The 13,679-nt window shown below is 53.5% G+C and overlaps 1 protein-coding gene across 1 annotated transcript in view; it reads left to right on the top strand.

Moving 5' to 3' along the window:
- LOC144942809 (membrane metallo-endopeptidase-like 1) overlaps positions 1 to 9,932 on the top strand; it is a 51,409-nt gene extending 41,477 nt beyond the window's left edge. Inside the window, exons 19-23 of the mRNA XM_078869783.1 lie at positions 128 to 261; positions 865 to 930; positions 1,191 to 1,286; positions 1,555 to 1,631; positions 3,004 to 9,932. Coding sequence (XP_078725909.1) covers positions 128 to 261; positions 865 to 930; positions 1,191 to 1,286; positions 1,555 to 1,631; positions 3,004 to 3,103 — 473 coding nt within the window. The 3' untranslated portion in view covers positions 3,104 to 9,932. The remainder of the gene's footprint in view (positions 1 to 127; positions 262 to 864; positions 931 to 1,190; positions 1,287 to 1,554; positions 1,632 to 3,003) is intronic.
- The last annotated feature ends 3,747 nt before the right edge of the window (positions 9,933 to 13,679 follow it).

Below are 13,679 nucleotides of genomic sequence, written 5' to 3'. Positions count from 1 at the left end.
GAGAGAACGGCGGCGTCGATTCGTGGTTTGGCTCGCGACGAACGAGGGCGGCGCTGGCCACGCGCCACGTGCCACGTGCCGACGGGCGCTACGCGGAACATAGCGACGCCCGTCTCGTTTCTGGCAGGACGCAATTACGACAAGGACGGGAACCTCAACAACTGGTGGTCCAACTCGTCGGCCGTGAGCTTCAAGAATCTCTCCCGGTGCATGGTCCATCAGTATGGCAACTTCACCTGGGACATAGCCGGGCGGCAGAACGTAAGTGGCTCTCGGGTGAATTTATGAAGACAATCATCAAATAAATAAAACAATTATGACGACAATGTCGACAATGTCGGCTTGTGACGCCGCACTGCACCCCCCTCTCAACCAGTGCGCTGAGTGGGTGAGTGAGTGAGTGAGTGACTGGGTGGGTGAGTGAGTGGGTGGGTGAGTGAGTGAGTGGGTGGGTGAGTGAGTGGGTGGGTGAGTGGGTGAGTGAGTGAGTGACTGGGTGGGTGAGTGAGTGGGTGGGTGAGTGAGTGAGTTGGTGGGTGAGTGAGTGGGTGGTTGAATAGGTGAGTGAGCGAGTGGGTGGTTGAGTGAGTGAGGGAGTAGGTGGGTGGGAGAGTGAATGGGTGGTTGAGTGAGTGAGTGGGTGGTTGAGTGAGTGAGTAGGTGGGTGGTGAGTGGGGGGGTGAGTGGGTGGTCGAGTGAGTGAGTGGATGAGTGGGTGGTTGAACGGGTGAGTGAGCGAGTCGGTGGCAAGTTTTTCTCTGCACTGCGACGATGAGCGACGAGCGTGTGAGCGAAGAGGATCAGGGCAGCGTAGCCCCTTGTGTGACGCCGCTGTGTCGTCCTCCCTCCTCCTGCATCTCTCAGCTTAGCGGCGTCAACACGCTGGGAGAGAACATCGCCGACAACGGCGGTATTCGGCAGGCGTACCAGGCGAGTGACCCCCCCCGGTAACCGCACTCTGCCATAGTGGCGGCCTCCCTCCAAGGAGGAGGAGCGCTCGTCTATTCCCCCCCCCCTGGCTCCAGGCACCGACGTCAGGGGTTGCCACAAAACCGCCGCCGCTGAAACGATGCCCTCCCGGAGAGACCGTGTGGCTGATGGGATGTGTGAAAAACCCACAAACGCCGCACACTTTTGCTCGTTGCGCGCTGCCGTCGCCACCGCCGGGTAATTGGTTTTCTCGTTTCCAGGCGTTCAAGAAGATCGCGGCGGATGAGAAGGAGGAACCCACACTCCCGGGCCTCAACTTAAACCACAAGCAGCTCTTCTTCCTCAACTTTGCCCAGGTAGCCTCATCCACCTTGACGAGAATCGCCATGCACGATTCAAGAAACGTCCTCGGCTGGACCCGTCTCTTAGCAACTTTAACAACAGCGCGGATAGTCGCCAGCCGCTTGGCGTTCTGTGTCGTTGGGCCTGCACTCAGCAACTGCATGAAAAAAGTAAAAAATATATATAATGATGATTATAGTAACAATGCGTTGCCGCAATATTGATGACGGTGCTGTTTGTTGCCGGCCGCTTGGCATTGTCGGCCTTGGGCGATGTCCTCAGGTGTGGTGTGGCACGTACCGACCAGAGTCGGCCAGCATCTCCATCAAGGCCGACTCCCACAGCCCCGGACAGTTCAGGTTCGTACTGTACGCATGTACTGTACAGCGAACTTCTTTCGCACCGTACGTAGCCAAGCGCGCTCATCATCATCGTCGCCGCCGCCGACGACGTTCCCCATCGTCACCCAGGTGCCAGATGAAGGGGGCACGTAGCGGGTGTGGGGCACACGGTGGGGTAGGTGGCCGTGATGGGGGAGTGGGGCCCAGGGGAGGGGCACGGGGTGGCACGCACTTTGTAATCTCTGCAGTGGGCAGGTGTATGAAAAATAAGAATAGGTTTTGGTCCTTTCTGGCAATGCAACAGGTGTTAAGATGTTCAAACACCAAATAGGTACCCTTTGCAAGGAATCCAGTCTGCATTAACCGCACGTACTTGTGGTGAACATGCTAACAAACACGTGGCTCTGATACTATAAATACTATAAACGCGTTGCCTTTGAAACTGATTGGGCTCCACCAGAGACAGCCGTCTTCATGGCCTCGTCTCACCAGAGTCAGACCAGAACATGCCAAAAGGCAAACAAGACAAAGACAATGCATGTATCAGAGCATGTAGAGCTCGGCGAGCAGCTATATCACGGGACCTTTTTCCCCAATATCAAAGTATGAAAAAATAAGACTAAGTAATGCTTGTTTTATTTCCATAAATTGTAATCGAGGTGTTTGGTTAGGCGACGCTATGATCTGGACAAATGTATTACGTGGTAAGGCCCTCCACCATCCTGCATAGCCAAACGCATTGTCGGTGTTTGTAGAGGGGATAGCGACGGATAATCTTGCCACGTCCATTACGCAGCCTAGCCCAAGAATCCTGAATTCCGCCGCCCCTGTCCACCCAGCCGTATAAACGGGTACTCCGCAAGTCAGCCGGTCGGCAGGTCAGGTGTGATGGAGTAGAGTGTGGCTACTCCCACCTCTTCGAAGATGTCTGAACAGCGTAGAAGAGTTGGTGCGAGCGGGCAATTGCCGGGCTGCGCCTTGATCATTTAGAATCGCTACGCACATAGAAGAAGACAACCTGATGATGCAGGCAGTGGTGAGACGGAAACTAGCACTACTTGGACATGCCTGGAGGATGGACAACAGCAGGAACATTTGAAGTGTGTTGTTGTTGTTGTTGTTCGGAAAAATGGAAGGAACTGAAACGAGAAGAAAGCCTAACAGAGAATGGCTTGACGACGACGTGAGATATTGGTGCCAGAAAGATGTGGCCACTACTTGAGCCATATTGTCACTACAAGACAGAGGAGAGTGGAAACAAATGACGAAATGTACAGTGGACACCTACGGGGCTATCTGCCCATGGATCATGACGATGAGGCGGTATTCAAACACTGGCGATATCGCTGCATGTGTGTGCACGCGTGCGCGTGTGTGTGTGTTTTTTTAGGGTCACCGGCGTCCTGCAGAATTTCGAGGAATTTGCGGAGGCGTTTCAGTGCAAAGCCAACGATTTCATGAGCCCAAGAACGAAGTGCAGAGTTTGGTGAGGCACAAACCCACGGAGGGAGACTACAAAACGGAACGCTCGGAAGACCTGCAGCGGAGAACGAGGAATACACATAATGGACCCTACACGGCACCGAGATTTTCCTGCAGTTTAGGAAAGTTACAGGCCTCGTGTGCTGCATTCACAGATTGCAACTTCGCCTTACAGGCAAAAGGCAAGGTGGGAAGGCTCGGTAAAAGATGGACAACCCTCAAACAGTATTTAGGTATTGCTTGGCTATTACGCTCGTAAAACTGCCAAAGCCTGCGCTGTAGGCCTCGCAAACTGAACTGCTTTGCTTGAAAATGAACAGCACCTCCGGGTGGTGTTTGTGTGCCGGCTGTAGTGTTCGTGTACGAGTGTCGGCCTGGTGCGTTTTATTTTGCCTCTCGTCACATTACGACGGCTCAGGGCCTGCGGCTCAGGCTCTGCCTGCCCCCCACCCCGTAAGCAGAACTTTCCCGCATTCGGTTTTAAAAACTGGGTTGCCGCACGAAGGTCCACAGGCCCGAGAGCGCGGGGGACCTGGGGTAATGACTGTTAACGCAACCAGACTCCTGGCTGAGCTTTTCTGAAGGAGCGAAATATCCTAAATCGTGTTGCCGTAATTTTTTCACTCGATTTTGTAGCTAAAACATGGTGCAACGAGGCTGCGGCCTGCCTGCCTAGGTAGATAACTTGATAACCTTTCCATTTCATCGATGTTATGCGTGCTCAATGTTTTATTCCCCAGTGGACTTCTGCCACGCGCGAGCCGAAACCCGCCAGGTTCGGCTTTTTACGAGCGCATGAGAACGCTCAATGGCGCAGAACTGTCTGCAACCCGAGCAACTCAGGCGGCGAGAATGCCGACGGTGCATTGTTAACCCGGCTGGCTGGCTGACTGACAGATAGCCCATCGTGCCCACAAGCCTGGCAGCAGGCTGTCGGTGTGCGCTGCAGAGTGGGCCTCAAACGTGCCATGCGTAGCCCAGGCGCGGGATTTGGCGGCCACTCAGACCAGGATAAAGTCCTGAGGACCAACAAGGTGACTTGGCACTAGTCAGACAGGCCCGCAGTCGTGAGTGGCAAAAAGGTGAAGATTCCCGGAGAAGTACGTGGCAAAAAGCTTGAGAGAAGAAAGTGCCGAATACGTAGGCGAGCACTTGGACTCGTGATGGCGAAGCGTGCCGAGCGAGCTGCCGGGTCGGCGTGGCGAGCCTCGTGCAGCGAGGGTTTAGAGTGCCGGGGAACCACACCGACTGGAGCCACCATCAGTGTCAATACACTCGTAGCAGTAACCCGCACGGGAGTGCGATATTGTGATAGACACATATATATTTAATCTATATATAGTATATGCGTTAGATGTACAGTTTATATAACAATTTTATTTAGACCTGTAATATATATGACACGCACAACATAGACCACCCCCCCCAACCGCCGTATAGCCTTCAACAGACTATTGGGGCTGTTAGCGAGCACCTATTAAGGCCGACATGGCACACCAGGGCTGGGGCAGCTACCACCACGCCCGGCCGCCTTTGTCTCCCCAATGCTGGTGTTTATACACCTGCACCAGGTACTCATTTAAGGCTTAGTCGACCTAGGGGAGGCCCAGGAGACGGTTCAGATATTCGTCACCGGTGTTGACTCGCCAGCGGGAATCCGTAGTACGGCGCGATCACCACGGCACCCACCGCTCCCCACGCACGCACATCCACACATTCACATTGGGCGAGCAATTTAGACATTCGTGGGCACGTAACGAATATTGTGAACGTTCGTTTGGTGAGGTTGCAGAAGCTCTCCTCCCAGTAGGAGATTGCCAGACCACACGGGAGTCTGAGAACATTGGAGGCCTTCTGCAGAGGAGCCACGGTGGAAAGATGTTAACTACGTCGCCTGGTATACAGGAGGTCGTGGGTTCGTTCCTGACCCTGACGCCTGTTGTATATTTGGAGTTTGCGTCTCTCTCTCCCCGTGGTCGTGTAGATTTTTCTCCGGGTCCTCCGGTTTTTCCCTCCACATTTATAAACAACGTGCGCTTCGAGTATTTGGCTGATAACAAATTTCCACGCGATAAGCCACTTCGTTGAGCTATCATTCGTGATAGCCAGTTCGCTTCTGAAAAATAACTAGAGCATAGTGGGCCCTATCTGGTATTTTTTTATTAGTATTTTTTGTTTGTTATCGAGCTGGGGTGGACCATACGCCCACTGCCCGATTCACCTCATGGTCAGGTCATGGCCTGGCACCCTTTACACGTCCAATCGTTCAGCTTTGTGACCAATCGGATGGCCCGTGTGGGCAACCATTTTAAAACGTCATACGACCCTGTTCGCAGATGATCGCGTGATAATGGTGGGCCCAAATTGAATACGTGGGCTTTCGTCAGCCTCGTTATTTACTGTAACGTTTTTGTTGTTGTGGGTTAGTAATGGCGTCAATGTAAGTGTGTCGTACGCCCACCCGCACCCGACAAGGCCAATCGGGCAATTGCCTGGCGATGATTGCCTGATGATGCTGGTTGTTGTCATCGCTCAAATTGTACATGTTGCGAGTTTTGTTCTCTAACACACAACCGGTGGTGCTCAAGTAGTCACTAATTGGCACGTTCTGATCACGTGACACACTGTACTAATTGTCTGTGTCGGGTGGAGAAGGATGTACGACACATCTACGCGATCTAACCAGTGGCGTAAGGAGCGTGGGGGCAGGGGGTGCTTTGCCCCTGTCTCCCCTGGTAGCCAAAGCTACGAGTTGAAGCCCCCTTCACAACCACCATGGGATTTGTTTCCAACAACAGTGTCAAAGAACAACAACACTCATTTAAAATGCGGTTTGAATTAATTTTTCTGTGAAAATGCTTTCATTAACTTTTCCACGTTTTAATTTTAATTTAACTAGAGCGGTAGCGTTTGGCTTCCGCAAATTGCGCATCGCGTGTTTGTGTCGATGCTGTTGTCTTCATCACAGTGTAACCAGCTGGAACAAGCAGGGCTGTAGTTGGCTGCGTTTTGAGAAGACGCAGCGCCCCTACAGCGTTAAATGTTGGAGACCGTGAGCGTAACGATGATGCGATCAGGCAAGAGGAGCCTCGATCTAGAATCGCCTGGGTGAGACCGTGCGAGACAAATCGAATATTGGGGCCCCGCCTGATCGACTTCCGTACCCTCTGAGCTGATGATGTCGTTACTACGCCACTGATAATGTAGTTACTGCACCATTGATAATGTAGTCACTACGCCACTGATAATGTAGTTACTATGCCACTGATAATGTTACTACGCCACTGATAATGTCGTTACTACGCAACTTGATCTAACTCACACACAACTTTATCCTAATAGGCCTAGTTCCACACTGGTGCAAGCGAATATCTGTTCTGTATCTGTTCCACTGAGATTCAAATATATATTGAAAAATATAAGAGGAATAACTTTCGGGGCATCCTTTGTGTGCTTCGCGAAGGTGCGTTCCCCCAGTGCTTAAATAAAAACGAGGATTTCGATATCCTAGAGAGGAGCGCTTGGGGCTGGGCAGGGCACGCTGTGGGCTGGCAAGGATGGAGATGATGGTCAAGAGTGGACAGGAGTGGCAGTCAAAGGAGGGGGTCGCGTCCGAGACAGAGGACCCCCGCCGGGGAGATGGAGCGGCGAAATCAGCTGTCGCGAGCGTGGGTGCCAGGTAGATTGTTGCGCCACCGCCGTGAGACACGTGAGAGGGTTCGTTTTGGGAGGGTTTCGTCTGATTGTATAGAGCACCTTAACTCAAGGCGCTCTCTGATGAGCGAGCAACAGTGGTCACTACGGTCGAGTGACTTAGATGGCAATGGGGCGTTCGAAGGCCGAGGAATGAGTGACCGTGACAGAGGACACGTGGGGGTCACGAAAAGGGCGATAGGGGAGGGACGGGAAGGAGTGGAGGGGCGATCGGGAGATAATAGGAAGGGAATGGACGATGGAGGTGGCTTTAAGAGAGTTGATGGTGCAGCGTTGAGTCTATGGGTTGTGTTGAGTCTATGGGTTGTGTTGAGTCGATGGGTTGTGTTGAGTCTATGGGTTGTGTTGAGTCTATGGGTTGTGTTGAGTCTATGGGTTGTGTTGAGTCTATGGGCAGTGTTGAGTCTATGGGTTGTGTTGAGTCTATGGGTTGTGTTGAGTCGATGGGCAGTGTTGAGTCTCTGGGCAGTCTTGAGTCTATGGTGTAGTGCTAAGTCTATGGGATATGCTGCTCAATGTGCAGGTGACGTTGATTCCAGTAGAGGGGTGCAAGGAGGGAGACAGATCGATTATCAATCCACTGCTGGATTGACGATGTAGTGGAAGTTTCCAGTTGAATTCGGGATTTATTTGCTTGTTTTAGTGTTTCACGAACGCAGACGGCCGGACCGAATGAAACATCGAAGCATAAAAACTATTTTTAAAAACGTAACAAAGAATTGTTGCGACCAAACACGATGTTTTTACTACGCGACCTTTACGCAAGTGGGCCCCTCTTGGATGACGATGATGATGATTTAGGGCGCTCCCTGCCCCCACGTGTGGCGTCGACGTCGCTGTGGTTACCTTCGTTAGCTTTCAAAACAAGTTGTGTTTGGCACTAAACAAGTAGCGGCTCGGCTAATGACTCTGTCCCTCGGCGTGACCGCGGCGGCCACGCACTCTGTGACCCTCTCCTCCCGATAGTAAAACAACAACACAAACGGTCCGGAGATTTGGGAGGATGACGCACCGAGAGCTTGTCGACTCGTGCCCAGAGTTGTCAACAAAGTTAAACGAATGTGGTCACAAAGACAAGATGGGGGAGAGTGGGGTGGGGGAGTGGGGGGGGGGAGTCCATCATCCATCCCTCCGGGGACGATATTATGTGAGCAGCACTTTGTAAAAGGGAAGTCAACAGTGGTTGTCATTTGGATCGAATCGCCCGCCTCCCATCCCACCAGAGGAATGTGGAATTTCCCCCATCGGCTCTGCATGGCCGTAGACTGGAAATGAGCACCCAGTGCATCAGTGCTCGTGTGAGCAGCGGGCTCTGGCATTGCCCCATTGGCCAAGAGGCGAGAATCGCAGCAGATGCAAAGACTCGATAGGTCGCATTTGTGAATTGACGCGCTGCGCTACGAACCCGGCGGGGCGAGTTCGATTCCCGCTCACGGCCAACACCAGAATGTGAACCTGTGCTGGGCCTCCACCAGGTAGACTCAGCCTCAAATGAGTACCTGGTGCCGTGTGTAATAAACAACGTCACTGGGAAGACAAAGGCGGCCGGGCGTGGTTGCTGGCCACGCACATCCCTTGGTGTTATTCGCAAACAGCACTTGCTCCTAGAGTCGGTAAGGCTATACGGGGGATCTTTGTCTTTGTGTGTGTGCGTGTCATTTTGCCGTCTTAAATATCCACGTTTAATAATGTACGCCTGCGTATTTTATATCTGAAAATGTTCTTTAATAATAATCATAATATATTTGAAAAGCATACAGTACAAATATTGAAGAAAATGTACAAAAAGAATGTTAATCTATAGCTATATAAATAAATCCCCCAGTATAATATCGCGGGAACTCTGATGAAAAGGCAGCGAATATATATTTGTATTATGATTATGATCATCATCATCATCACGGTTGTTGACCACGGAAAGCCTGTCTCGCCGAATCTCAAGACTCTCTATCGAGAGGGCCCTGCCAGGTTAGGTTTGCAGCAGAGGGAGCTGCTGCTGCTGCTTTGTCTAAATCACAAGTGACCAATTTTCAGGTCAATTTTCAACATTGGAACGTTTGGGCTAATAACAGTTACAATGCATACGGGGTGTTGTTGTTGTTGTTGTTGTTGTTTGTTGTTGTTGTTTGTTTTGCTATGGGAGGAAACTGGAGAAGCCGGAGGAAATCCCGTTGCAGAACAGTGGGAGAGAACACAGACTCCACACACACATCAATTGTGGTCCGAGTCGGGAGTCAAACCCAGGCCCTTATCGCTGTGAGGCACGGACGTTATACCACTGGGCCACCGCGCTGCGAGTAGATGCAATCCGATTCGCAGCTCCACTCACCGATGGTCGCGTGGAATGTTCCGCAATCGGTGCGGTCACTCGCACGGCCGTCGTTACACGCGCGCTCTACGGCCGCACGCCCAGAATGTTGCCATTCCAAAGATCAGCTCCGTTTAAGTTCACACGCCCCAACCCCCCTGCCCTCATGCATACTGCTACTGTGTACGGCACAACGTCGCATATCCGACCACCCTGACCAATTAACCGCCCACCCCCAGAGAAGTAAGTGTGTGCGCGGTGTAACGGTCACTTCACGTGTGGACGTTGAACTGCTTTCGCAGCGTACGTGGCCAACCGCAATAATCGGAGGTGCGGGGGATAAGGACAAACCACCTAGACGCAAAAAGGAGTTCAAAAGAAATGAGTTTGTCAATCTACATGATGATGATTTAAAAGTGCGCAGTGGCTTCCTGATATCGGAAGGAAGAGCGTTCCAGACGGCCGCAGAAGCGCATCTGAAAGCGCGACACATGAACAGATTGACATTCGATGTTCACGTAGCGGACCCTTTCGCGATGAACTACATTCTGAATCTCGCACACATTCGTCGCATTGCATCTGACTCTCGTTCTTTCGCCATTATTCGCCGTTTCCCGAGGAAAGCCTCACTGAGTCTCAAGATTCTTCTCCCAGGAGGCTCCCGGTCGCGGTATTGGCAGCAGGAGGCGATGTCGCTGCTGCTTTGCTCCCAATTGTGTGGGCAGCGCTCGTCCGGCGCAGCGATCTGCATCGCGACGCCCTCGTGGGCCACTGGGGAGCCGCGAGGCATTAGGTGCGCCCACCCCCCCTCCCCCCGACAAAACACAAATAGTGAACACACAACCCCATCATCATCGTCATCGTGCTGCTGTCACAAGCCCCCAATGGTCCCAAATGTGTTTCTGCCCCCACGCTGATGATGTATCATCGCCCAAAGTGGCCTCCGCCCTCTGAAAATGAGTGCAGAACGCTGCCCGAGTGGTTCGAGGGCTCCACTACGAACCCGGCCACCCCAGTTCGCGTCCCGCTCACGGTCACCGACACCAGCGAGACGATGATCTGAATCGCTCCTGGTTCTGCCTTAGGATCGACTCGGCCTTAAGTGAGTAGCTGGTGTAGCGGTGTGTGGTTAAACATCGCCAGCACTGGCGCGACAAAGGCGGCCGTAGCCCTGGCCACCGCCCCCCCCTCGCTTGCCACCGTGGCGACCTTCTTAGGCGCTACCTACGCAGCGCTCTGCTGAGGCTACGCGCGGGGAACTTTGTCCGCGACCCCAAATTCCGTCATCCCGGTGCTAACGAACGGGGGCTGAACGCGAGTTGCGTCCAGCGTCAGGCGAGTGTTTGTGCGGGCGGTGTGACGACTGCCATGTGACCTACAGGCGTCTAAATCGTTTCACATGTCCGTCGATATTCCTGAGTTCCCCCCACACTCCCACCCCTCCCCCCGGCGGTTTGTAATAGCGACGTTGTATTGTATGCATATAACACACACACACACACACGCGCGCACACATTATCAATATATATAGGCAGTATATGCTTTACCTCAAGTGCCTGTTGTGTGGACTGTTCATGTACCGTGTCGATCGCTGCGTCGTGTGCTCTACCGTGCCGTGCCGTGGACGCGTTCTTAAAGCAAAACGGAAAAGCTTCGCTTCGTCTGCCCGTCTCATTTGCTTCTCGTTACGACTTTTTCACCTCCGGATCTGCGGCGACTTTGTTCGGGCCTCGGTTTTTTTGACGAGTGGGGAGGAAAACAAACCGGCGTGAAGGGGCCGTGTGGATAAAGGCGCAGCCCTGCAATCGCTCGCCTCACGCTGCTGCTGCTGCTGCTGATGCTGCTGCTGCTGATGCTACTGCTGCTGATGCTGCTGCTGCTGATGCTGCTGCTGCTGCTGTACTACTGCTGCTGCTGCTACTGCTGCTGCTGCTACTACTGCTGCTGCTGCTGCTACTACTGCTGATGCTGCTGCTACTACTGCTGCTGCTGATGCTGCTGATGCTGATGCTGCTGCTGCTGATGCTGCTGCTGCTGATGCTGCTGCTACTGCTGCTGCTGCTGATGATGCTGCTGCTGCTGATGCTGCTGCTGATGCTGATGCTGCTGCTGATCCTGGTGGGACGAGGCCTCCGCTAGAGGAAGGTTCAAATCGAAGCCGGCTCGAGGTTTTCGTGTGGCCGAGGTAGAGCTGCACCTGCTACAGCCGTGATGTCACATCGAGGTGGTGGGCGAGCCGAGATGATCGCGTCAGCAGTAGCGGAGCGGTGAATCACCGCCGCTGTGATGATGCCTCCTGCTGCTGCTGCGTCGCGTTCGTGACTCGTGAACATTGAGTCGGTCTGTGCTCCACGGGTCTCTTCTGGGTGGTGACCACAGCCCACGCGCACTGCTGCAGGGTTTTACATTCCCGATTTGTGCAGCAGCAGCATCAACATCAGTATCATCAGCATCAACATCAACATTAGCATCATCAGCATCGGCATCAGCATCAACATCAGCATCATCAGCATCGGCATCAGCATCAACATCAGCATCAACATCAGCATCATCAGCATCGGCATCAGCATCAACATCAGCATCAACATCAGCATCAAGATCAGCATCATCAACATCAGCATCATAAGCATCATCATCAGCATCATCAGCATCATCAGCTTCATCATCAGCATCATCAGCATCGTCAGCATCAACAAGTGTCCCCACCAACTGGTGCCATGGTTGGTGCAGTGGATGCGCTCCGAGGGTTGCGGTCCCAGAAGCTTCGTGGGAGGCCCATGACGGGGCTCTCCCGTGTCACTGCGACTTGCACGAGGCGCGTGATCTTCTCTCACGCTGCCCCGGCGACCTGGGAGTGGTGACAGCATCCACACTTGACCCCACCACACTTGATCCCACCACACTTGACCCCACCACACTCTACCCCACCACACTTGACTCCACCACACTTGACCCCACAACACTCGACCCTACCACACTCGACCCTACCACACTTGACCACACCACACTTGACCCCACCACACTTGACCCCACCACACTCGACCCCACCACACTTGACCCCACCACACTCGACCCTACCACACTTGACCCCACCACACTTGACCCCACCACACTTGACCCCACCACACTCGACCCTACCACACTTGACCCCACCACACTTGACCCTACCACACTTGACCCCACCACACTTGACCCCACCACACGCCATGGCCTCGAGCGATCAGCTGCGATGAACGTCGCTGCTGAGTGGAGGGCAGAGGCGGCGTTGTAGAATTCAAGAAAAGCCCTGCGCCTATCGTGTCAACTGCCGCGCCCGGAGGTGGAATCGAACCGGTGTCCCTCCTGGTTGCGAGTCCATCGTCCTGGCGGCCCAGCGAACCGCTCTGCGGCGTCACTCGAGCCCGGCTCTCCCGTTGCAATCTCTACGCCATAGCGATTCGATAACCACCGCAGTATTACACAACGGGGGGGCGGGGCGGGCGGGGGGAGGAAGCTGCGGCCACAAAATAAATTGAGTCTGGAAAGAGCACCGACAACCTCCTGAGTAGGAACCAGACACCGGACCCTCGGGAGAACTCCAGCGGAGAAGTGGCAGGAGGGGGGGGGGGAGAATGAATAAATACATTGCCGCTGGAATTCTTAACAAATGTTTTCTCGAGGCACCGATGTAAGAGTTGAAGCGATGGAGTTGGCCTCTAGGAGGAGAGGAGTGAGTGGGTGAGTGAGTGGGTGGGTGAGTGAGTGGGTGAGTAGGTGAGTAGGTGAGTGAGTAGGTGAGTGAATCAATGGGTGAGTGAGTAAGTGGGTGAGTGAGTGGGTGAGTGAGTAGCTAAGTGAGTCAATGGGTGAGTGAGTGGGTGGGTGAGCGAGTCAGTGGGTGAGTGAGTGGGTAAGTGAGTCAATGGGTGAGTGAGTGGGTGAGTGAGTGGGTGAGTGAGTGAGTGAGTAGGTGAGTGAGTAGGTGAGTGAATCAATAGGTGAGTGAGTAAGTGGGTGAGTGAGTGAGTGGGTGAATGAGTGAGTAGGTAAGTGAGTCAGTGGGTGAGTCAGTGGGTGAGTAGGTGAGTAAGTGGGTGAGTGAGTAAGTGAGTGAGTGAGTGGGTGGGTGGGTGAGTAGGTGAGTGAGCGGGAACGGTTGGGGTGATGAGATGTAGGTAGACCGTGCCGCGTCTTCGATCCTTTTTCAAGCTTTTCAAAAATCTAAAACTCTGCAAACGTTTGGCGCGTGCGCACGATCGAACGAACGGTGGGAGGAGAAGGGGAGTGGGGAAGGACAGAGAGAGCCACGTGCGTGGAGCGAGCGGCCGCACCGCGACCACCGGGTGAAGTCCAGGGACCCCCACGGTGGGAATACAATCAACACCATCGCCGATCGACAGACGAGAGACCCAGACAGTCCTCTACCCGGGTGGCGGAGCCATCCAACCCACAGCCCTCGTGTGGTCGCAGTGAACCACACAGACAGACTCAGTGTCCCTCAAAGCGAAGCCATCCCTGCAAGATGTCCTTTACAAAATCTCCCCACTGCCCTACCCCCCCCCAAGTCTTATTTAGCTCCACGT

Source organism: Lampetra fluviatilis, chromosome 28 (genome assembly GCF_964198595.1).
Source record: "Lampetra fluviatilis chromosome 28, kcLamFluv1.1, whole genome shotgun sequence".
Classification (NCBI taxonomy): domain Eukaryota; kingdom Metazoa; phylum Chordata; class Hyperoartia; order Petromyzontiformes; family Petromyzontidae; genus Lampetra; species Lampetra fluviatilis.
This window is presented reverse-complemented; position numbering and strand designations above follow the sequence as displayed.